Source organism: Atractosteus spatula, chromosome 7, assembly GCF_055471065.1.
Source record: "Atractosteus spatula isolate fAtrSpa1 chromosome 7, fAtrSpa1.hap1, whole genome shotgun sequence".
NCBI lineage: Eukaryota > Metazoa > Chordata > Actinopteri > Semionotiformes > Lepisosteidae > Atractosteus > Atractosteus spatula.
The window spans coordinates 53,638,371-53,664,848 of NC_142712.1; the positions used below are offsets into that span (position 1 = coordinate 53,638,371).

Here is a 26,478-nt window from a genome sequence, read left to right on the forward strand (position 1 = left end):
TACAAGCCTAATAATTATTTGTGAAGTTGATAGTGTTTGTGGCATTTTACTGAAGCATTCTAGAATCTAAAATTAACAACAGAAAAAAATCACAGTTCAAGTTGTATTTTTCTTTTTGAAACAGGTCACATGGACTGTGAGACTGTGATTAAAAGAAACATTTCTGCTGGAAGACCTTCAGAGTATAATGGTTTTGAATCCTTCATATGACTGAAGCATTTGTTCCCCTGCTGATTTCCTTTTTTTCTTATTAAATGATTTCTGCCTCACAGCAACCTGAGTTGAAAGACATGGTGTGTGAATTTGTCAGTCCATTAATCACAAGCTAGGAGTTACAAGCCCAACTGATTACAACCAGTAATGATGATCACAGTAGCAGTCCAAAAATAGTCTAAAAATAGCTGGTTAATTCTTGGAATTTTTTCCCTTTTAGCATAAGGCTCAAACACTGCTGAATATGAATGAAAATGAGGTGTGCTCTGTATAGTAATTAACTCCACTTAATGCCAGTCAGCAGAAAAGGTTTGATTAAAATAGTTCAGTTAAGCTGCTGCAGTAGAGTCACCTAGTGGATGTCTGCTGGTAATGCGTTTTTTGACCTGGTTGAAATAAAAAAACTAAAATGCTTGTTAACATTTCTTGTTTGATAAGAGTTAATTAAGGATACAGTCTATATTCATGTACTGTAAATTGCTTTCGTTTCTAAAACAATACTTACCCGGTTAAGAACTGTTATTTGTTTTTTTCCATATAGTGTGTCTGCTTATGTGGTTCATGTGAACATTCAAAATAAATTAACTGTTTTGTAAGGGAAACAAGTAAACAGTTGCTTTCTTTGTATACATCTTGCAGCATATAGCCTTTCATTTTCCTAGATTATATTGTGCCACAGAGCTGAATTCATGTTTTTATGTATAATACCAACTGTAGTGCCTTTGTTGTTTTCCAAATCTTACACTTGAAATTTGGGAAAGAAATAGACTTGCATGTAAAATGGTGAAAGAATGTAATCCTGCTTATTAAGTCAGGTTAATGATGTCACTGATTGTTTTGTAAGTATAACACATGATTTTTAAAACCCATGGTTCAGTTGCCGATGTTCAGCTGTTCCATAATGCCCAAATGTATTTTTTTTATATTTCAGAATCCATAAACTAGAGCGGCTGAAGCCTTGCAAGTGGGAAACACAGGAAAAGGTATTTTAAAAGAAACAGTTTGAAAGCCAGGGAGCCCATGGAAGGAATCCCTGTCCACTGATCCACCGGGACTGAAGGTCACCGACAAGGATCGGAATCATGTCCGCCTGCAACACATTCACAGAACACGTGTGGAAACCAGGCGAGTGCAAGAACTGCTTTAAACCCAAAAGCCTGCACCGCCTGACTGAGGGGGTCTTGAAGAAAGGGGCTCAAGATCAACAGCAGAACCAGAGCACTTCTGGAGGGAAGCCCAACGCCAACCTTAGCAACAACTATCAGCGGGGCAGTGCACCTGTGCGCTCGGGACATTTCCGCCCACCTGTTGCCAAGAAACCTACTATTGCTGTCAAGCCAACCATGATGTTGTCCTGTTCAGCCACCATTGATTCAGAGGGCAACCATGGACAAGCAGACTCTGGTGAACTGGGTAAAACCTCTGCTTTTGCGGTGTGGAACCGCAACGGGATGAACCGAAAGAAGCCTGGTGGTGTCAACAACAATGAGGGGGAGGAAAGCGGAGAAGAGATAGAAGGATATGGTCTACGGAGTTCCCGGGCACCCAGTGGTAACAACAACAATGGCCTGACAGAGGTGCTAAAGGAAATTGCTGGTTTGGGCTCAGGCCCCGGATCCAGCTCTGGCTCCAGCTCTAAAGACCTTTTCCTAGGCCGTATCAGTAGTTGCTACAAGCGCTCCTTGGAACGAGGTTTGCCTGCCTCCAGCTGTTTGGCTATGGGCAGTGGAACAGGAGCATCTCAGAAGCATGTTTCTCTCAGTGGCAGCACAGAAGTTATCAGCTCAGAAGGTGGACGTTTCTGTTACCCGGATTTCTCCAGTGATGGTGAGGAGGATGAAGAAGAGAGCGAGGAGGAAGAAGAGGGTGAGCATGAGAGCTGGGATGAAAGTGATGAGGAGCTTCTGGCGATGGAGATCCGCATGCGAGGGCAGCCTCGTTTTGCCAATTTCCGAGCCTCTACCCTCTCACCTGTGCCATTTGCTGTTGGTAAGAAGTGGAATACGGTTCCACTTCGCAATCGATCCCTGCAGAGGATATGTGCTGTGGATTATGATGACAGTTATGATGAAATTCTCAATGGCTACCCCTCAGAGGATTCCAATGGTGGTCACATACTGGGCCCTTATGCCCAGAGTGACCTGCAAGGCAGCTGCTTCTTCTCCAACTCTGAGTCTACCACCTCCCCTGAATCATCTTCTTCACTACCGGAAGATTCACGAACCACTTCCAGTAGTGGTAGCAGTGCACCTTGCCATCTACCTAATGGTTTGCCCTCCTCTGCAGCATCTAGAGAGCCAGACTTCGAGAGTGTGAGTGAAAAAGAACAGGTTCCTAGAACAGCAAAGTCCCCTAAAGCCTCAGAAACCCACAAAGCGATTCTAGCCATCCGGCTTGAGGAGCAAGATGCTGGTCAGAAGGATGGTGTAGCCTTAAAAAGTCCTTCCCTTCCCCAAGCCCTTCCAGGACAGCCAGTCACAATCAGCTTTAGTCCTGGGGAAGAGCAGGCCAAACCCTATCGAGTGGTGAGCCTTGAAAAGCCAGCCATGTGTAAGCCCTATACAGTGGTTGATGTTTCTGCCTCTATGGCCAGCACTGAGAGTCAAAATCAAGATGGCGTTTCCAAAATGAAAGGGTCATCAGTCTCCTCAACTTCCCCTTCGACCCCAAGCTCTCCCTTAGGTCAGCCTCTGTCGCCAAAATCTCCGACCTCTCCAACTACTATTATGACTTCCACTGCACTCAACACCTCCCGTAAGAAATCAAGTGCCATCCGGTACCAAGAGGTTTGGACCTCCAGCACAAGCCCTCGTCAAAAGATCCCCAAGGTAGAGCTGGTGGGAGGGGGTGCTGCAGGTCCCGCTGTTCCCTACAGGCACTGTAGCCACAAGTCTGCACCTACCTCCCCTACAACAGGTCTATCCTCTTCCTCCCGCACAGTTCCTGTTAAGTCACCAAACCTATCAGAGATCAAGTTCAACAGTTACAACAATGCTGGTATGCCCCCGTTTCCCATTATTATTCGTGATGAGCCTACCTATGCTCGAAGCTCAAAAAATGCCGTTAAAGTGCCCATTGTTATTAATCCTAGTGCTTATGACAACCTGGCTGTTTACAAGAGCTTTTTAGGCCTAAGTGGAGAACAGTCACAATCAAAACCAGGTTTAGAGTCTCGAGTTACTAGTCACACTTATGAGGAGATTGGATCCTCAGAGAATATCCCATCCTCTCCTACAGAAACTCCTCTTAATGGAAAAGTAGTTAAAGAGAAAGCTGTTGGGGAAGAAAGGAAAGTTGGCAGTGTTGCACAGAAGATCCTGGAAGTTAATGCAGGATCCACTACAATTTCCAATAGTACAACAAATGCTATTGCTTCTATAACTGCAGTCACCACTCAGGGAGGCTCCCAAACCAAAACCAGCACCACAGTGGCCACTCCTGGACACAGTCAGAAGGTGAGTGGTGAAACTATACCTAGAAAAGACGGTAACAGTGAACCCCAGATGTCATCAGGACCTGGCACTGCCCATCGTGAGAAAGCCAGCACTGTTCTGTCACAGATTGTAGCTTCTATTCAACCACCACAATCTCCACCAGAGTCACCCACAGTGCAGAACAAAACCTGTAGTGCTGAGGAGCTTTACTCCATCCCACCTGATGCCACTAAGGAAGCTCCCACAAGGCCGAAATCACTATTTTCTCCAGCAGAAGGATGCCTGCCCAAACCTAGAAAAGACACACCTACAAGACAGCTTCCAAAATCCCAAAATAGCACAGCTGTCCCTTCTGCAAGCCCCAAGTCTGAAAACGCCCCCTTCCCCCCACCTAGATCCACCTCCTCTCCATATCATGCCAGCAACCTGCTTCAGAGGCATTTTGGTAACTGGTCCAAACCAACAACCAATAGCTCTTCACGGCCAAATGAGGCAGAATCTGCCCAGGCAGGGGAAGGCAGGCGGACAGCAGCTGAGAGCGCTAAACCGAAACGTTGGATCTCATTCAAGAGTTTTTTCCGCCGGAGGAAGGACGAGGATGAGCAGCAAAGGGAGAAGCCCGAACGTGAGAAGGAAAAGGGCAAGTTAGTAGGTCTGGATGGTACAGTCATTCACATGCTACCCCCACCCCCAGTCCAGCGTCAGCACTGGTTTGCTGAGGCCAAAACAGATGATCCCAATCAGAAGCCCACCATCATCTTCACATACAAACCTGAAATGAGTCCTGCGACTGAAGGTGAGCCTGTTCAGATATGTGAAGAAGAGAACAAGGACAATAAGATTTTCAAGTCCCTGGAGAGGCCAGAGCATAAAAGAGAACAAGCTGTAGGATCTTCACTGCCCCAGAAGACAGTCAGGTGAGTGAACCTCTAATTGATCCAAATTATATGCTTTATTAGTTTATATCTTTAACTTAAGTCTTAATTCCAATCTGGACAGTGGTAGAACAATTTAGTGAGCAACTTCATTTCTACAGTTATGTCGGTATTTACAAAATTCCTGTCTTGTTATTGTTTTCTTTGATTTATGTTTTGTTATATTTATGAAGATTGGGATACTTAAAACTCTGTTTTTAGTTTTTTGTTAGTATACTAATTGTTATTTACCAGATTGATATACAGTCAATTAACTGAAATTGTACATTGAAGGTTGATTTTTGATGTAATATTAGTTGCTGTTTCAGCTTTCCAAAATTAAATACAGAATGAATTATTAAATAATGAACAGTGGACTAAGCACTGTACCAGGAAGCATCCTGACTCTGATAAGAGCTAACCAAAGCCATTGTATGAAGGTGTTTGCATTATATTATACTAACAAAGCAATTAGATGAAAATAGTAAAATGTCAATGTATAAATGCCTAAGAATAAAAACTAAATGTGAACTTGGATTTTCACAAGTTGAAATATTGGCAAAGGTTCAATTGCAAGTTATGGAAACATCCAGTCTTCTATAAAGGAGAAACTAATCTGAGGAGCTGTTTGATAAATATAATAAATATTACATTGTAATTAATGTTTTTAACCATTATTCCAGGCTTACAGATTCCATATTTACAGTTTTGTTGAGAAATCATTATATTACAGTTGCTCTTTGATAAAGTTTCAGAGATATTGTGCTAACAAAATGACTTTAAGAACAAACTTTTAAAAAAAATTCAGATATCTGAGATTTCTCAGTGAGGATACGTTATCAAAAGTTTTGAAACAAAGGTGACTTAATGCACTGTCCTTGATTCCTAAATGACTTAATGCCCTGCCATGTCACAGCTCTCGGCAGCTTGGCCGTTTCTCTGTTCTGCAGAGCTGGCACTTGTTGGCATTCTCCTCTAAGTGACTCAAGGAAACATATTGACATTCAAGGCCTCCTGCTGAGGAAGCCCTGTGTGTCAGGTTGATGCAAAAGGCAAATTCTGAGGTGGTCTGCTGCACAGAAACACATCCCTACTGAGACGTAACTCTAATAACTTTAGACCGCTCACCAGAAGCACAGCATGTGTGCTACAATGCCGTGTCTATCCAGGGAATCGTGCTTCATTTGTTATTAAGCACATTGTTCTCAGAGCTAAAGGCTACCACCTTTAAACATTATAATGTCATGAATTGCCAAAAGCAGCCGAATGAAAGTAACACCCACTTTCACATTTCATCATGGACATGCTTTTATTAGGATGTTGCATTTTAACTTATTATCCGGTAAGCTGTTCTTTTTCTTAATTCTTTTTGTTTCAGAAATTTTAAATATATAATGCAGCTTTCTTTCCTAGTTTAGCTTACAGTGTTTATCTTTAAAAACACAGTGAGGGGCATCAATAAAATAAAAATAGTCATTCCAAATGTATTTTGAAAAGAGGATGAAGAATGATATGCAGTAGAAGTAAAGTAATTGTTTCAGGGTTCATTGATATTAATCACAGAACAACTTGAAACCATTATGTAAATGTAATCAAGGTAAAGGTATGGCAATTTATGTGATGCTGTTAATTTAATTGTCATAGTATTTAAGACTTTAAATAAAACAGGTTTCAGAGCACATCTGAAAGAGCACAGCTGGTGTGTGAGGAGTGTTCTGGCACACTATGGCTGCCATCACATCATCCAGGTGGGGCTGCACATTGGTGGTGGTGGAGGGGAGTCTCCATTACCTGTAAAGCGCTTTGAGTGGAGTGCCCAGAATAGCGCTATATAAGTGTAAGCAATTATTATTATTATAATTATATTTAGGAGCTGAGTTTAAAGCAAGTAATAGGAATCTTTCATTTACATGTAGCCTTTAATTACCACAGCAGCTGATAGAAACCTTGTAGTAGCAGTGTGCATTATATACCACTAAATTGGTGTGTGATGCGAAAAGAGATATGAGAAAAAGTTTACAAAGCCGTTAACGTAAACATTACTTAATGCATTAACCTTCAGCAAGGGTTGAAGCACAGAAGTCATTTAATGCGTCTCTTGCTTTATTATGTCCACTGTGAGAATGTGTTAGTAGGACTTAGTAAAATGTGATTAAAAATCCTTTACGTATATGATTTTTTAAAGAAAGAAGAATGAATACTTAATTCTCTGTTTGGATTGGATGATCCAAGAGATAAGAGCACTGAATCAACACAGTGAATTAGGGCATGAATTGATTTCCTAAAGAATGGGTTAGTTACTGGATGTTCTTTTGCCCTTTACCTAAGGTTTTAAGTTTCTATATCTTGATTTTTGTACCATTAACCACCCATTGACATCAGGTGCTTAAAATTATAGCTGTGATTATATCCTATCCATCTTGAATTAAAAAATCCTACTCCCCTTTGCAGTGTTAAAGGAGGTGTGATTCATGTCTTAGTTTTACTGCAACTGTTGTATTTGTTTTTCTCTGTCACCTCTAAGCTCTGTACTGGCAAATGTGTTGTCAATCCAATGGGGACAGTAAGAGACATGAGTCAGTGGCTTTCTATGTTAATCATCACTCATGAAAGGGCTCCAGTGGTACAGAATTAGGCTGATCAGTGTACCATGTTGCTTCCTTGTACAAATTGTGTAATCAACATTTATTTAAAAATGTCCCTACTCTCAGAACCACAGCCTCATTACTATTTTTCTGTTAGCATTAATGCATAGTATATAATAGTTACATAGTTGCATGTCTGCAAGGCTTTATTATTGCAGACAGGTTTAGTTGTACTGCCTGTATTAGAATCTAGACCTCAGTTTAGGGTGTAAAAATTTCTCCTTTGCGTATCAAGGGGTACTGAAAACTGAGCTTTTTGGGATGCTGTTGAAGGAAATAATTGGGGATAACAGACAAGTTTAGTCAGGTTCTTGGCCAGTCTTGTCAGTGGGCCATGCTGAAACAAACCATCGTGCTAAATGCATTCTGTAGCAAACGTGGTCTAAGGTTTTACAGAGCAGATTTCTTTCATGATGGGAGGAGGCGTCAAGCATTAATGCCCCTCTTCTTTTTCCAGCCTGATGTGAGATTCTGCAATAAACATGCTGTTTCAGATAGATGTGTGGTTTTACTTTTGTTAATTCCCTGTATAAATGAACCCCCTATGACTAGAATTTAACCCTTTCCCTTGGCCCATCAACTCTGGCAACTAGTAAAAAGTAACGTGCTATGCCTCATTTCTAGCTAGAGCTACCTACTGCAATTAGTTCTTCATCAGTTAACACCATCAATTGTGCCTTGCTGCCTCTTTCCCAGTCCTTCAGTTGTTAATAAACACCCCCTCCCCAAACTCTGCACTCCCTCCCCAGTCCCAAGTATATCTCTCAGCCATTAGCATAAATTTCCTGTACATTAAACTTTCTCTCAAGTTTTCTCCATAAATTAAGACATTATTTTAGTATTATTCATAAAGCTTAATTTTAAAAATTCAAATAGCAAAGGTGGGATTTTCAGAAATAGTGTCTTTTTGGACATCGATTTGATCAAGTAGAGGAAGAGTTAAGTGCCTCTCCCCAGAGATGAATGCTGTCATTGGCTGGCTCTTCAAGTCAGGTATACGTCAGGCAGGTGAGCAATCTCTAGATTGCTGCACACACCAGAAGGGCTGGGACAGCCCTCACTCGTAGATTTGCACTATGGGCCTGACAGCAGTTTCTCTTTTCCAAACATGCTTAATGGAATTAAGAAATACTTTCTGAAAGCATCTTTCATGGGGAACTGTGTGAGCCAGTACAGTGGGTAAGCTGGAATTGTACTCTGCTTTCTTTTCAAATTTTCACATATGGTCTTGGTCTCTCTCATAGGTTTAAAGGGGAGTTGGCTTTTTTTACTGCTGTGTTTACACAGCCCTGTTGCTTTTAAAAACTTTGAGCTCTGTTGAAGTTCTTCGGGCTGCTTCAACAAGTTGGATCCGGATACTGATATGAAATCATAAAGCTTGGAAAAGGCTTGAGGCTAAACGTACCTATTTGTTTTTGACAGTGTCTTTCTCGTTCTTAATGTGATTATTAATATAAAAACAAAATGTTCCTATTCTGTTTTTCATTGGGCATTTTTTCCATTTCATACCCCTGTATGGATTTGAATTCAGAGGTATTTGATACTGATGAATATTAAAGTAACGCAGGCCCATATTGTTAGTTATCTAAGGTGAAGTAATAGCTGAACTATTATCACTTTGTGTTGTTAAATTTTTTACTTTGGTGATCAGCTTAGATTGCATTCCTTGGTTAGTATTACTCATATATGGCAATTGTGTCTCTTTACTCTGTGTGTACATTGTTCTATAAGCAGTTCCATATGCTTTGTTTGTTCACATTTGTTAAGAAAGAATGTAGCTGCAGGGGAGTACTTGCATCCCCATTCCCAACCTATATTTCAACCAATGCCCCAATTGCACGGACATGTTACCAACTACTTTCTATGAGAAGGCGTTTTTCAAAGATTGTGAATTGTAGCTGTTAATAGCAATATAAGATCTTCTGATTTGAAAATAATGTATTTTAACATGTACCACATCACATTCAGTGAAGGTAATTTGTTGTTTGAAATGTGAGTGATTTATTCTTCCTACATTTTGATTTGTAGATCCTAAATTGCATCAAACCTGATTTGGGAAATCTTCGGTTAGTAGGGAAAATATTAGTTTCTAGGTTAGTAATGGAAACAATTGGTGAAATGTTTATAGATTTTTAGAAAAGAAAAACTAAGCAAACATCTAAAATTGTATTCATTAGCTTCCAGGTTTCATTACCAAAAAATAATCCCTCCAGGTAATTATTAAAACTATCTTCACTCAAAGCTCTTGGAAGTAATTCTAAATGATGGAAGGTTCACCTTCTCAGCTTGCAAGAATGTGAACCAACCAGACTAACAGCATTGCATTCTAAAGAAGAATGCAAATCAATCCTGTTAGATGGACAGAGGAAATGTTTCAAGATATACTGTGTCACCCAAATGATTTTATACAATTTTGCAACATTTGTTTCCTTCCTCATACTCTTTATGCTACCAGATTATTTGATATGTCTTGTCAGAATCTATATAAAAAGATAAAAGTATTCAGAGGATAATCAGCAGTAGAGCAGCCAGAAATTACTTTTCTGATTATTTCAGAGGCCTTTAACATGTAATTTGCTGGTTACTCTAAAATATTTTTTTGTTCCAGCTGTCCCTCAGTATATTTTTCTTCAATTATTATGTGTATGTTCAGCTGATATGACAATAATAATGTGTTAAGTCATTGCTGTTAGGAAGCATGCTCTATTTGTAGTATGTATAAAGGCATGGCTAGGCTTTTTTTCTGAAAACATAAGACATAAGTAAATTAGTAAGTTAAATGAATTACTATACAGACTGCGTATTTAATTCAAAATGAGATAAACACAATTACTGTAAATAAGGGAACAGTAATGCATTGATGGTCAATTAACTATCCTGACTTGTCTGATATTATGTGAGCCATCTGTTGTTTAATAATTCCATTTTAATACAGATAAACTTTTCTTCCAACACAAAGAGAATGCCATAGTGTATGCATGCTGCTGAAGTACCAAAGGCCACTAGGTGTCATTTCCAGATAATAATTTTCTTATTACTGGGTATTGGTGATGCAGAAATACACAGCTAGATCATGGGAATTGAAGCATCAACACTACAGATTATTGAATAAATCAATTTCTTTTTATGAAAATATTAATTTTAAACTTACACAAATGTTTTCTCTAAATCCATTTTCTGAATTGAAAAAATGCTTAATTTTCATTAATTTAACATAGTATTATTTTGATTTTTTTTCTTCGTTTACTTATTTTTCCTGACACAACTAGTACAGCTCTGATGGATCGTGTTGTAGCAGGTTGATGTTTCCAAAGGGTTTTCATAATATATAAACATCCAACACCCAATTGGGCAAGAGGCAGTCTGCATGAATTTGTCAGTACATTTTGAGGTTCACGAAATGGCATGTTCGAAAGTTGTGATGATGAAATATTTTTGGCATATAGGCAGTGTACCTTCATATAGTTACTTAACTTTAGTCTTTTCACCTTTAGTCTTTCAGTTTTTTCAAACTTTAGTTTATAGCTTTTAAATATACATTTTGTCCACCTTCATCAAATTAAGAAGTAAAAATCTTCATTAGAGGGTGGGACGGTGGCACAGTGATTGCCATGTAGTGCTGGATCCCGGGTTCATTTTTGAACGTGAGGCGCTTTCAGCATGGAGTTTGTACAGCATGTTCTCCCCACGTGCGTGCTTATGTGGTTTCCTCCGGGTGCTCTGGTTTTCTCTGGCAGTGCAAAGGCATACAGGTAGGTTATTTGACTTCTGGGAAGACGGTTCCTGGTTTGAGTGTGAGCATGTCTGGGTCTGTTTGTGCCCACCAACACGGCCTTGCGGCCATTGTTTGCAGGGATAGGCTGTAGCTCAGCCCCCCCCCCCCCCCCCCTGTTTGACCCTGTTTTGAAGTGGTTAGACAATGATTGAATATGATTTATAAATATGATTTATTAGAAATACTACTCAATTGTTCTTTAAAATTCTCCATAATGCTTGAATATGAATTATAATTTCTTATTACTAATTTCTTAGTATAGATCAGAGAAAAACAGATTTATCTACAGTATGTTAAGGAGAGATTGCCATGCATTTGCCATTTTAATCCTTTAAAGCTTCTAAGATTTGCTTGCCTTTACATGTTAGCTAGGAGAATTGCCAACACATCTTTTTCAAATAAGCTCACCTTTTAGTCTTATCCTTTGTTTTAACAGTGCTGACCCTTTATCCTTTATCTCCTAAAAACTCGTACAGCAAATCATCAGTTCAGTGTGTACATATGATTCTGAAGGTTCTCAATTAGTTCACTGTGCAGTTCAGTACAAAATCTTTTTTTTAATTTATTTTATTTTTAAAAATTTTAAATTGATCTTTTCCATGGTCACAAATGCTTAGTCACAATGATGCCAAAACCAGTTAATCAATTTCCAAAAACAACAGTCTTCATTTTTCTATAAACGTACTTTCTGTAAAGATTCATAGAGTGATATGTTTCTTCTGAGGTTCTGTATATAAAAGATCATCTTCAAGTAAGTGTGTTTGTAGGTAATTTTTTATTTAAAAACTTCATTAACACTCAAACATTGTATACGATGTTGCCAACAGCTATGTATTTCAGTTTGTCACACAAAAAAGTCAAGATCTCTTCAGAAGGTATAATAATTACTGTGGTATTTTCCTCATAAGCTTCTATTAAAACTAGGACAGCAGACACAACCTGGTGGCAGAGCATCACCTTGCAGTGTATGTTGTGTTTTTCAGCCAGGTGCCAGGCGAGAAGAATCAGAGTGGGGTGCCTGCTGCTGCCTCTCTCCCTGCCAAGTCTGAGTTCCCTCAGAGAGATGAACAAGTGAGCGCAGCTGCCACACCAGCCTCTGTGAGTGAGGGCACAGGCAGCCTGGAGGAGCGGGAGGAGGAATGCAGTGACTCTCCAGCTTCTAGCACCTGCAGCGCCACCTACAGTAACTTGGGTAAGCAACAGTCTCTTGAGTAATTCTGTTCATTTAGGATTTCAACCGGCGTCTAGGACGGTAAGTAATACTATGAAACTAGACAATTTAAACCACAAAGTACTTTCTCCCTTGGATCTTTATTTGTGAAATGCTATAGTACAAATATGGGAAAAAAGAGGAGTTTTTGTTACTGATTGTATTATGTTGTATATACTGCAGTGCTTTATAGGAAAAAAAAACTATTTAAGACTTTGTGTTATTAAAACGTGTAACAAAAACTACATTCCAGGTGAAACGTATTAGCAAAAGAATAAATGGTAATATGGATGATACCCATTTAGTGAAAAAAATGCTGGGATAGTTTGTGAATGCCAAATAAGCTTTCAGTATAATGGAAGTCTTTTATGTCAGAGCTTTTTTTTTAAACATGACAGTTGTGTGATATTTATATATTAGAATCTCCACTGCAATTCTGTCTTGTGCATGAAGTGTGTAATGATTAATTGATTTTAAAGAGGCCATGGGCAGACTTATTAGGAAGTTGCGGTGGTATTGGTCAGGTATAGCCAACAAATAATCCATGGGTCTTTTCTAGTGGTTGTAAACGCTTCCATTCTACAACTGCAGAAGCAAGCTTTTCAAACTGCCTGGATTTGAATTTGCTCTTCGTAATTGTAATTGTGTTTTGAACTTGCTCTTCATTAATTTTGGCTTATTAAAAGATGATGCAGATTTCAAGCACAAGGCATTTAGCTTTTTTGTCATGGAATGAAACATGTTGAGCATTGAGCCTAGCTGGTTTCTTCACAGAAGGAAACATAAATCCTGGTTCTGTTATATATGCACCGTTGAGAGTTTAAGAATTATTGGGAGGGAAATATTATTGCTAATATTTCAGAGAAATTTTAAACATTTGTCATGATTGATCCTACTCTGCTTCTCTTTAGTTCTAATTGATTGCTTTGAAGTCAAAGAAGTTTAATTAAATCATGTAGTGACCCTGTATTTTTCTAGATTATGACAGCATTAATCACTGGGACAACCTAAGAACCAACTGGTAGATACAGTATTAGATAGCTCTGTCGTTGTAGTCATCTGTTTTTTGGAAATTCTGACTTCTGATACATTGTTGTTATTTACAATTTATACTTACTGCATATTAACTGTTGTGTACAAAATTTATCAGCAGTGAACCTGATATGGCCATAGAAATCCCTGGAGTTGTGATTGTGTTGCCTTACTACTTAATTTGTTAAATAGTTTCCATTCCTTTATAGGCATGTATTATAATAAGAATAATAATAAACTTTATTTTATATAACACCTTTAAAGGTGGCTTCTCAAAGCGCTTTAAAGAATGACAACAACAATAAATAAAAAGAATACACAAGATAAAACACAATTACAATATACAGAGGAGACCGTGGATGGTGGCACTACGAAAAGTAGAAGCAGAGGGGTAAAGAATGGAACCAGTTAAGGCCCTTCTAAAGAAGAAGGTTTTGAGTCTGGATTTGAAGGAGTTTAGAGAAGGTGACTCTCTGATATCCTTGGGGAGAGAGTTCCAGACCTTGGGGCCATAACAGGAGAAGGCCCTGTCACCCATACAGTGTAGACGGGCTTGGGGGACTGTTAGGAAACCAGAATTAGAAGAGCAAAGGTTGCGAGGTGGGGACTGGGCGATAAAAGTTCAGACAGGTACTGAGGTGCCAGGCCATGCAGAGCCTTATAGGGGAGCATGAAGTCCACACGGAATTTGACAGGAAGCCAGTGCAAGGACTCCAAGATAGGAGTAATATGATCACTTGCACTAGACCTGGTCAGGATTCTAGCTGCCGAACTTTGGACATACTGCAGTTTGTTCAAAGTAGATTTAGATACTCCAGCAAATAGAGCTTTACAGTAGTCAGTTCGAGAGAACACAAATGTGTTGATCAGCTTTTCAGCCACAGTTAAGGATAACATAGAGCGGAGTCTAGCGATATTTCTGAGGTGAAAAAAAAGATGTTTTGACAATATGCTGCACATGTGGGTTGAATATTAAGCTAGAATCGAATATCACCCCAAGGTTTTTCAATTTAGACTGAAGCTGAAGTACAGAACTGTCTACAAATGCCAGCAGCCATATCACCCTGCAACTCACAACTGGCAGCCCACTGAAGCTAAGCAGGTGTGAGCCTGGTTAGTACCTGGATGGGAGACCTCCTGGGAAAAACTAAGGTTGCTGCTGGAAGAGGTGTTAGTGGGGCCAGCAGGGGGCGCTCACCCTGCGGTCCATGTGGGTCCTAATGCCCCAGTATAGTGACGGGGACACTATAGTGTAAACAGGCGCCGTCCTTCGGATGAGACGTAAAACTGAGGTCCTGACTCTCTGTGGTCATTAAAAATCCCAGGGTGTTTCTCGTAAAGAGTAGGGGTGTAACCCCGGCGTCCTGGCCAAATTTCCCATTGGCCCTTACCAATCATGGCCTCCTAATAATACCCATCTACGAATTGGTTTCATTACTCTGCTCTCCTCCCCACTGATAGCTGATGTGTGGGGAGCGTTCTGGCGCACTATGGCTGCCGTCGCATCATCCCGGTGGATGCTGCACAGTGGTGGTGGAGGGGAGTCCCCATCTCCTGTAAAGCGCTTTGAGTGTAGTGTCCAGAAAAAGCGCTATATAAATGTAAGCAATTATTATTAATTATTATTATTAATTACAAATAGGGTTACAGGATTGGCTTTACGAAGTTGATTGGGGGTGCCAATAAGCACGAGTTCAGTCTTGTCACAGTTAAGATCACAGTTAAGATGAAGGAAATTTTGAGTCATCCAAGTTTGTCAGAGATGCAGTTAGATAGAATAGAGACAGCCATATCAGTGTCAGGTTTGTTATGGATCATCAGTATCATCAGCATAGAAATGATAGCTAAGGCCATGTGATCTTAAAAGCTGACCAAGTGGAAACATGTAAATGCTGAAGAGCAAGGGGCCCAGTATTGAGCCCTGCGGAACACCAGACTTAACAAGACCAATTTCACACCTGTACCCATTAAGAGAGACAAAGTGACAGTGATCAGTGAGGTAAGACTTGAACCATTTGAGAGCAGTGTCAGAAACTCCAAACACAGTCTCAAGATGAGAAGTAAGATGTCATGGTCAACAGTGTCAAAAGCAGCACTGAGATCGAGAAGGATGAGTTATAGAAAGAGAACCAGAATCAGAAGGTATTAGAAGATCGTTAGTGACTTTGACCAGGGCAGTTTTTGTGCTGTGAAGTTGACGGAAGCCAGATTGGAGGGGTTCAAAAAGGTTCTTTGCCATGAGGTGGTTATGTAACTGAAATGTGACAGCACGTTCTAGAATGTTTGCAAGAAAGGATAAGTTGGAGATGGGGCGAAAATTGTTAAGATTGTCGAGAGCCATGTTTTTGGCTCGGGGATGTGCCATTTGACGTGACTTGCAGCATTTCTGTACCTATACATCCCTGCATACAAATTATATTTAAAATTCTAATTAAATGGCCCTGCAAGTCTTCATATATGTATGAAGCAGTTTGAAATTTATTGCTGTATTGTCAAAATACTTTATTTGGTCTCCACATGTAATCATATAATTCTTAGGTATTTTATAATTAAAATTTTAAGAAACTGTAATGTGTAAAACATAAACCGAAACTCCATTAGAGACTGTGCTGTGTATGTTAGATGCACTTACTGAGGTTCAGTTATACAAAGGTGCCAATAAAATTAAAAAACATGTATGCTAGAGACCATTTTTAATCACTGAATAAATCTTTTGAGGGACTCAGAAACCAAGCAGTATTGAATTGGTAGTGTTCGTGTGGGATGCTTGAGGAGTCACATAGACTATCCATCTGCCCCCACTCCCTCCCACTGACTGAAGTTAATAATTGTCTACTTCAAATGTAGCTAAATTATAATTAAATAGTCCAGGCTTTGAGAACTTTCTGTAATGTTCTTTAGAAAACACAATGGGACTATAACCTCCCACCTGTTGGATGTTATTTACAGAGCTTTTACAGTGCTACTTTTAATTTCACAAAGTCATTCATTTTCCAACATTTCTAATTATGTCAGAGTTACATTAAGCAAACTGTAGAGGGAAAAATCCAGGACATTATTAAAAAGCAGAAACATAATTATTAAGCTATTATGAGAACATATTGCTTCCCAGATAGGAGTCAAGTGACTTCCTCATATTTCATCTCATGAATTGCTCAATTTAGCAAGGCATATGCTTATCAACAGTTTTCTTTCAAAGTAAAAAGTAAAATAATGCAAATTACAGGAGGAAGAAAAGGACATTATTTAAACATGAGTCTTACCATGGATTAGTTAACACCTTGTAACTCTTCATAATGAACATGCTGGTACAGTGAAAAAGAAAGCATTCATAATGTAAGACTGGAGGCTATGAACTGTTAATGATCTGGTGTCTGTAGCTGGCTATCATAGCTCATAGGTCTAGACTTACATTCTAGAAATTTCATCTTCAGAGGTAGTCTGCTGAAGGTACTGTACAAGACAAACCAGGCTTTGGCTGGTACTGTAATTGTCTCCACCCTCTTCGGGCTTTAACTCTGATTGGTTCGCAGTTTCTGTCTCTGCGTCTTTGAAGTGAAAATACATTGATTCCTTCCCTCCAGAGCTCCTGGTAGCAGAGCGCAGAGCCCCACTGTAAAGGAATGCAGAAGTAATGCAGGGCATCTTGCTGGTATGCAAGTGTCGCAGCAAATAATCTAGTTGAGCAAAAAAACAACAACAAAATGCTGTCTTTTAAATAAGCTCTATTACCTAAAAAGACTGGCTGAAATAATATTCTTCAGAAAGGTAGGAGCTTTCTCAAACTGCATTGCTCTTTATATCTCTGTTTCTCTTCCTGCATTCTCTGGGTCTGCGGTGCTGGGTGATTGAGAGTGCTGCAGGTCTGAGCTCTCCGGTTGCATTATTGGAATTTCAGTCATAATCGGACATAAGAGCATAATGTGTTGATGCTGTTTTATTTAGGTTTATCTCTGTTATCTGTCTGTCTTTTTGTGCACTTTAAGAAACTGTTTTCTCTGTCATTGAAAGGACTGCAGTTTACTTATGCTATGTGTAAAAATGAAGTGAATAAATTGACATTTTATCTTTTTTAAATAGCCCACAAACAAGAATACTGTCATGTCAATGTATTTCTTTTGGTTCTGTGGTACAGTACTGATAAGTTTACCATCATAATTGGAGCGAGATAAAGATCAATTACATGTGACATGCTGGAGGCTCATTTCATAAGCCAGAGAATTTTACAAATGACAGAAACATGAAGAATTGTATTTATGTATTTTTCTTCATACTGTCTATACATTAAGAATAACATTAATGTAACACAAAATTATCTTCCTAAGAATTTCTTCTAAAGTGTAGTTTTGTTTTTTTTTTCATTAACGAATGATCCTGGTAATCCTGGAGTAAAAAGCCATTATAAGTTTTAATATGAGTTTTATAACTGTATATGCACACCTGAACTTTTAGTTTTGTTTCAAATAATTTACAGTAATGGGTGTCTATAGATGCTAACCTGTTTTTAATGAGATGCTTAATCACTTTAAAGAATAATTATTTTTTACAGAGTCCTGACAAATTAAATTGAGCACTACCAAATATTGAATTATCCCTGTTTCCCCATAGCTCTTATATACCTTTGTTACAAATGTCAAACACTTTGCCCTTGACCCTGCATAATGATCAAGCCAATCAAGCTACTGTTTTGTTTGCTCCTGTTCCCTTTCTTATACTGTTTTGTACAATGTGGTTATAACAGGGATTTGCAAGATTCAATCTAAGCCAGCACCCCAGTCAAGTGTGCAATGGTCCTCCTGTCTATTAGCGATACATTAACCATATCTGTTACCTGCATCTTTTTAAGTACTGCACCTTGTTTTTCATTATTAATTTCAATGAATTTCTTGCATATGCCCTTCATGTTTTAAATATAATGCTAGCTGAGGGTTAGCTAACTTTCAGTGATTGTTTTTTCACCTTATTCTGTCTTTCAGAAGCCATTTGTGTAGCAATACATTGTCCAGTTAGCAGGAAACAATGTAGATGAAATTATTAGCAGAAGCTAAATGTTAAAGGGGATTTGCACAAATTAGAAAAAATAAAAAGTGAGGTGAACACAATGCACCCCTAGTTTCAGAGAGCATTTTCCTCTGTTACTAGCATTCTCCTTCTTAGCCCTTTAGCACAGCAACAGCCAAAGTGTTTAGCAATGTTTCTATTTCCCAGAAATTCCTTGTGGCCTGTGGCTGCTGATTTGCTTGGTTATGCTACAGACTACTTAAGGCAGACAGCATTAAACACATTTAGAAGGTGGCAAGGTCAAGTTGGTGCTTTACTTTGCTAAGTACAACCCATGTCATCAATTTTTTGTGTATAACTAGCTTCCCATTGCATTGAATTTTAATGTAGTATCATAAAGGTAGCCAGTATTGTGCTGGATTGCATTATAAAGTTGTTACTGTGACTCTGACCTCAGCATAAAATAGTCCATGTGACCAGCAAAGGTCTTGATGGTTAGAAATGTATTAAAGAACTTTGGGGCCAAAGTTCATATTTAAGACAGCATCTTGATCAAAAATCAACATCAAAATACAAAAACAATTATATATATTTTTTTGTCCTTGAATGTTGTCAAAATAAATATTTTCTTTCTATTTGAAGAAAACAAACTTTGATACACTTATTGGGCAAGTTTGTTTTAATTTAATTGACAAAGTGTGAATAATGCTGTATACAGCAAATTGTAGTCAAGATTCTAGAATATGACCTGAATATGCCAATGATGCACAGAAAGAAATTGTCAAAAATATTCTGCAACAGAATACACTTTAAGGAAAGAAATATCACCTCTGTCTGAGATCTCAGTTTCTTTGGGTAGTACTCTCTTGAGTCCTCAATTCTTTAAGCTATGTTCCCTAATGGAGTTCGATTTGGAGAGCATATATGTCCTCATTAGACCATTTTCCATTTTATTACCTTTCTAAAGAAAGGATTCCTCTTTTATTCTTCAGGTGTAAGAGTTACGAAGACAGAAGGATCTAAGACCTTGTAAAAGGAGAGTTTGGTGTAACATTCATGCCATAAAACAATATCTGCATTACAGTACCTTCAAAAAAGAAAGGAAGTGGTCCAATATTAATATGATTTTGTTTACCGTTTTGGGATTAATAACAAAGGATTTTTCTTAAGATTAACAATTCTGTGATATTTTCTTAAAACAATATATGGTTTCCATAGGCTTGATATATGTTATAGATGAGGAAGAAAGGTTTACCTCTTGCTTTAAATTATTCCTTATAAGCCTAAAATTTACTACTTTTTAAATATAAAAAAAACATCTTTATTTTTTGAATTGTTGCTATTCTAACAAAAACAAATTAATTTACTATTGTTTCTTATCTTACCTTTGGGTATCTAAGGTTGTGTTGTCCTTCAAACGTTGCTATCGTATCATTAGGAACCTTGAGATAGTATTAAATTCACGGGTAGAAAAGCTCTGAAGTCCATCCTTTCTTGAATCCTGATACTTGAAACGTTGTTTCTGGTTTATTTTGCATTGCGTGAGCCTTTTTGAGGAAAGTACTTTTAAGGTTATGTCTGGGGGAGTAGCATGAAATGCTTTGCTTTGCAGTCCTTGTTCAAGTCAAAGAATAAGTCTTATTCCTTTTCATTGTTACAATTTCAGTGTTGGAGGGGAAAAGCCTACACAGATGTGGTATAGCTTGCATACAGGCTGTTTGCAGAAAGTGGAAAGTGGGTGTCTTTGGTTGGCATTTTGTGTTGCAAATGGCAGGTCTCAGAAGTGTTGTGCCATGTGTTCATTAGAAAAATACCACTTTAACTTTATATACAGCTTTAAAGATTCCATGAGTATCCCTTCCTGAATATGCCACTTCAATTTCCCTGAATTTCATAAAACATGTAAGTCTTATACATAGACAAATTTAAAGTCTCACTATTCCACAACATTTTTAAGTTTCTGATTTATGTCCCTGAGAAACCTATTTCATTTCTGCTTCATTTCTGTTTCCAACAATTTGTGCTAATTTATTATGGAACTAGTATCTAGATATACAGCTTTTTAATGAAAAGATTTAGAAACTTTAAATGAAATAATAGGTATGTATTTTCATGTTAAATTAAGAATATCTGCTCTTCAACAGATGGTTGTGTATTAAAGATTTTCTTTGACATTTAACATTTAATCTCTATGAAAGATAGCATCTATTACAAACCAGTTTATATTTACCAATGAAAGAGATGTCCTTAGCTTCTGTAAGAATTTAGGGTATCATTTAAGTGCTGATTAGTCTTGAGGCATTGTCTTCTTCATAGCACATATTCAATAGATCAAAAGACAGAATGGATCAAATATTTCACAGCAAAGCTGTGTCATCTATAAAGTGTTAATAAGTTCTTTCTAGTCTACAGAAATGCAGTAAAACCCATTGTTATATACTTGAAAACTTAGTAAAACACAATTTTGGAGTTTTTTATTAATAATTACTCAAGATGTGCTTCTAGGCCAGAATCTTCTCTGTTTGTGTGAAGTTATATTTGCGTGAAGCTAAAACAGGATCATTAGGTTCTGTCAGACTCTTCCTCCTTCTTTTATGAAACCATGAGCTCTCCTGTACTGCCCACTTCCTGCCTAATAGGTACAGTACATGTTTTTTTGTTGGGTGAGGCTTTTTTTACACCTGTCTTGTGCAGTGTGACTTGGGATTTAAAGTACAAAAAATGAGGATGCTATAACAGTTTGTCCTAAATCCCAGTAACAAGATCACTTTTAAAATTGCTGCACCAATTAATGTATAGGTATTTCAGATGGTGCCATAAATTAAAAAGTAATAATACAACTATTCTTATTGTGCTTAGAATTAGAAATTAATTGTAATCAAAATATTTTGTATTCTTAAATGTCTAACCGAAATAGCTGCTTGACTGCATATATGAAACGATGCCATGATCTGTTGTTCTAAACTTATACCTAGAAAATTATCATAATATACCTAGTATATTAGTAGTGATATTTACCACAGCCCGATTGAACAAGTGTGTTTAACATGACTGCCTTACATCTCTATGGCCTGTGTTCACAGGCTGTCTAGGTTAATTGTTGTCTCTGACATTGTCCTGCTTGCATGTACGGTATGTGCCCTGCAATGGTTGCATCCCATACAGGGTTGAGGCAGGCTGGAGCCTAACACTCTGGATGGTTAAGTGGTTATTCAAAATGTACAGATGTTAAATCATCTCTGTAAGGAAAGGCCTTTAGGATTCATCCTGTGACCTCATTGTTTCCAAAAGTTGTACAAAGAGAAACATTATGTATTCTATACAGTGCTCTGTAAGGATCAGGCATTCACCAATAGTGATAAGAGTTTATTGCCCTGATTACTACAATATTATATCGCATATGTACTAAAACCTAATAAAAACTATAAAGGCTATCTTTGCGTATCAATTCACACTCAAAGTATTAATTTTGATCCATAGTGTCATGATTATTTGTGCTTTTATATTGAATGGCACATTCTGATGCACAGTACATAATGCAAAATTTGCTTTAAAACATTTACTTGCCTGTTTGCATTAAGAATATATGAAAGATTTTCTTAATGAGTAAAATAATCTTGATTATTATGTATTAATATTAGTATTGATTAATAAGTAGTCGGTAATATAACACTGGGGCAATTCAAAAGGTTTTAAATGAACAGTTGTTTTTAAATTTCCCCCAGCCTTTCTGGATCATTTATTCTTCTTCTGTTGTCTTGCAGGCCAGTCCCGGGCAAACATGATCCCCCTGAAACAACCCAGGAATCCCAAAACTTCAAATGATACCCTGGCCTCTGCTGATCTTGATGGCTCAGACACTGGCTCAAAAGCCACCCCTCCACCTTTGCCCAAGAAGACAATCACAAGGGCCAATACAGAGCCCTCTGCACTGGGTAAAGACGCAGCTACCACCTTGAAGCCAAAAGGAGAGGCCAAGCCAGGAGGCACTAACCTGAGTGTCGCGAACCCCCTGTATGACCTGGACTCCACCTGGGAAACAGCCAGCCAGAGCTCCTCCCTCAGCTCTGAGGCCAGGCTGCTAGACCAGGAGTCTGGAGACTCCCTGGAGAGACCAGCAGTTGGAAAGGGAAGGCCGGCCAACAGCCTGTCCTGCCTGACCTCATCCTCTGCTACCTCTGCAGGCCGCGAAAAAAGGGGTTACCGTAGTGCAGAATCCCTGGCAGGCCGGGGCCGGACGGCAAGCAGAGGTGGGGTACCCAAGCCTCAAAGACAAGTACTGTACAAGGGCATGGAGAACTGGGAGGAGGTGGTGGGCCGGATTCGTGGTCTGCACACTGATACACTGCGCAAGCTGGCCTCCAAGTGTGAGGACCGCTTCATGGCAGGGCAGAAGGACCAGCTGCGTTTTGGCACTGACAGCTGGTCAGATTTCCGGTTGACCACAGGAAAGCCCTGCTGTGAGGCAGGCGATGCAGTATATTACACTGCTTCCTATGCTAAGGACCCACTTGTCAACTACGCTATCAAGGTGAGTACTTTCGCACTGCATGCTGTTGTCTACTGACTTGCTTATTGTAAAAAAAGAATGAGGGAATCATTCTTTTTAATTGGCTGTAAATGTTTTACATTTTTATAAAACAAGAAAATAAGTATCCATATGGTTAACTTAGCTCTGACAATACTACAAAGTGAGAAAGTGCTAGTGAGAAGAAGGGAGTGAAAACCTGCATTATTTATAGACCAACCGATGAAATCATTAAAAAACACAGAAGAACTGCGCTTCAAAGCTAATTCTAAAATTGCCAGGCTGAAAAAAAAGCTTTTTTGGTGACCGTTTTTAAACAGCATTAGTGGTTAGAACGTTGCACTGCTGATGAGCGAGAAATAGAACTGAGGAGCTATTAGAAATGAAGACAGCAACAGACAAGAGAGGCAGTGGTTTGGAGGTACTCAGTAGGTTCTGAATTTTGAATAGATCTGTGGTTATAGCTCTCGGTTGTTGCTATGTCTTGAGGTCAGTGCATTTAAAGATCAAACTTGTTATGTAGGACATAATACAAGGAGTCTGAGTATCTCAGAGGGATAACTGTGAAATACCTTATATTAAGCAAAAAACGACATCTCGTTCAACCTGTAGTCTTGACTACTTAGTAACTGTGCTGGTCTGACCACACTTTAAATGTGAAAGCATTCAATAGTTGCAATTCAAAGATCACAAAGCATGAACAAGCATATACATTTATGAGTTGTTTTGTCCCAAGAGTTAAAAATTGAGAATCTCATTCCTTGTATGTTGGAATTGTATCATAACTAGATAATATCTAGGCAGTGGAATTGTTCATATCTAGTTTTATTATAGTGTTGGATATGTTGGCCCTTGACCCCAACTTTAGCATTATTTAATATTTCACATGAAAAGGTATAAACATATTTATTTTTAGTACATGAAATAGGTTTATATATGAAGGTCATTCATGTATAAACAAAGCCATCTGCAATGCAGTAATATTACAAATTCAGTATCATTAGGTGTGTTTCCATTTTAGTAAAATCAAAACTAGAAAAATAAAGCATGCAATACATTAGTATCTCATTTATATTTTATCAGTATTTTATCACTGTCTTGTTACTTTCCCTGTTTAATATGATGTGTGATCACATATATCACTGAACTCTATAAATATCTCCGATGTTACCAAATATTGGCACCATCATCCTGAACTGAATCAATTACTACCCTAAGGCAACACTAAAAGATGCTATTAATTAAAAGGCATAGTTCAAAAAACAACATTTATTAAATTAAGTGACTAACGTGACTTCACACAAATATGCAAATATTTTTTATCTGTCACTGTATTTTACAGTCCTAGCATGGCATTTATCCTCAAAAAGACTAGAGAAAACTTTCACATAGGAAATGGTCTGGTACCAAAGTGCAATTTAGAAGGAATATGTATCATTTTATTTGCTAGCTATTGCTATTCACTGTTTATGAATTGAAAAGAGTGAGATAAATAGGAAGGGTTTTTTTAGCTGACTCTTCAGCATTTATAACATTTTACCAAATGGAGTGATTTTGAGTGCGTAAGGAAGAAAGTTATGAGTGTAAGGAAGAAATTTATTCTGAATGGTCTTGATTACAGGGTTATAATTGCAATGCACAATTCAGTTCTTTATTATATAGAACAGATTCAGCTAATTCTCCGAGTTTGAGATTTATATAGTTTGCTATGTTCACCACTTTTGCAACAGTGCAAGTGCAATTAAGGAGTGTCTAGACAGAACCATGAGACCATCTCTAAAGTCATTACGTGAGAGCAAGCACTAGCATGAAGGGTTCTGGCATATGTTGCTTTTGCTGTCCTGTCTTTAATACCTCAGGTTCATAACAGGAATGAATGTGTGGAGGTCACAAAGAAAGCACTCAGAAAAATGTATCTGTAATTCTAGCTCTTTTATTACAGATGGACTGCCCAGCTGGAAAATGAATTAAGTTAAATTACTTAAAATTAAGTAATTTGATGTAATGAGTTTAATTGTCTGTATTTATGCATGTAGTTGTTCTTAAAATGTAGTATTGATGACATTATTCCTAATATAGTGATTCATAATTGAGAAGAAGTGTTTTAAAAGAAGCAGCTTGGTTTCTTCTACATTCAGTAAAACAGACAGTACAATGGCACATCCACTGGAAGATATCTTGGGAAGAGGCTGCTTGTCATCAAAACTGGACAGTATATATTGTTTTGTGCTACATAGAGAGAGGGGCTAAAGAAGATGACCATACTTGAATAAATAAAGATGTACTTTTATCAAATTCACACTTTATTTGCTGAATTCATCAATAACTTATAGGTGTCTCCAAACTTAAGACAAATGTGACCTGTAAGACGGGTCTGGGGCTCTCCAGAACCAGTTATGAAAACTCCTGCCCTAGAAATATTGATTGAAGGAGTAAGACTTTGTAGACAGATGATTTCTGAGCTAATATGCAAGAGTGATTAAAATATACTCCAAATGTTATACTAAGACATGTAATTTGGGAAAAGCTGTGTCAGAGAATGTACATCAAGCATTGCCTCTAGTGCAGTCCAGTATGGTTAAAAAACTGATGTAATCTTTAAATAAATAAGAGGAGTGACGCATAACTTACTTAATACCTAAAGGGGAACTACAGTCCCAATTTCTCACACTGGTTATTGAATGTCGGTAATACAATCAATGAATTGACCATATCCCAAAAGTATACAAATTCTACATTAAGCACAAAATCATGAACTTTGTAGAAGTACTGTATATGTTGTCGCAAACCCCTGGTCTCGCCACAGGTGAGAATTTTGACATGAAATGGCCTTCCTGCTCACTAGTAACTGTAATTATTAATGTAACGCAATGGATGAGCGAATAAGTACAGGTTGTGCGACAGACATGTCATCGCAGAAGTGTTCCAACATGGTCTGAATTAACAAGCAAGGTGTATTTGTTGGCAAAACCATTTCAAAGTCGAGCGCAATATTTCTGTTTGATTAAGAGAGATGTATTCACAAGCCTGCTTCTTTACAATGTAACAGGGCTTCATGTCACCAGACGTTTTGTTGCTTCGTTCTGAATCACTGAATATGGCACTGTGCATGCCTGGGAATCGAGTCTATTTTGTGATGTAAATTGGACGTCACTGTGTACATTTTACTTTAATTGTGGTTTTAAAATGCACTCATCAGTGCTGATTTATGCTAAGCAGAAAATATAAAAATAGTGTTGCAGTTCCCCTTAAGTTTGAACAATTTTACATGAGCGTCAGATTCCAAGCTGGTAAATGCCAGTTGCATATGCAGGCTGAATACAGCAGAAACCGGAAAATACAATGTAAAATGTTTTTCTTGTTTTTCGAGGTAAAACACAAAATCCCTACCTTAAATTTGCAATAATATATAGGAATTCCAGTCACAGTTATCAGTTTTACAAATATCATATTAGCGCAGAAATGTGCACTTATAATACACTATAGCAGAAATTTTAAAAAACAATCAGGAATAGACAGATTAATAAGGTATAAACAGGGTATGTAAAATTATTAATGTTGTATGCAGGCATTCACTTAAATTGCAGGTCATTTCATTTATCCAGTCAGAATGTGATTAAAGGTTTTCATGTACCTACAGTGCCATTCCATTATACTTTGTGAAGTAACCTCATCCCTAATTCCCAGAATATTCATTGTAAAAGCATTAATTCCACTGAAAGAACG

General features: G+C 38.1%; 1 protein-coding gene across 1 annotated transcript in view; it reads left to right on the forward strand.

The window, feature by feature from the left end:
• The window catches only part of peak1 (pseudopodium-enriched atypical kinase 1), a 130,175-nt gene that overhangs the window by 97,361 nt on the left and 6,336 nt on the right, over positions 1–26,478 (forward strand). Inside the window, exons 4-6 of the mRNA XM_088920906.1 lie at positions 1,145–4,564; positions 11,965–12,173; positions 21,989–22,755. Of these exons, the coding sequence (XP_088777032.1) occupies positions 1,296–4,564; positions 11,965–12,173; positions 21,989–22,755 (4,245 nt within the window). The 5' untranslated portion in view covers positions 1,145–1,295. The remainder of the gene's footprint in view (positions 1–1,144; positions 4,565–11,964; positions 12,174–21,988; positions 22,756–26,478) is intronic.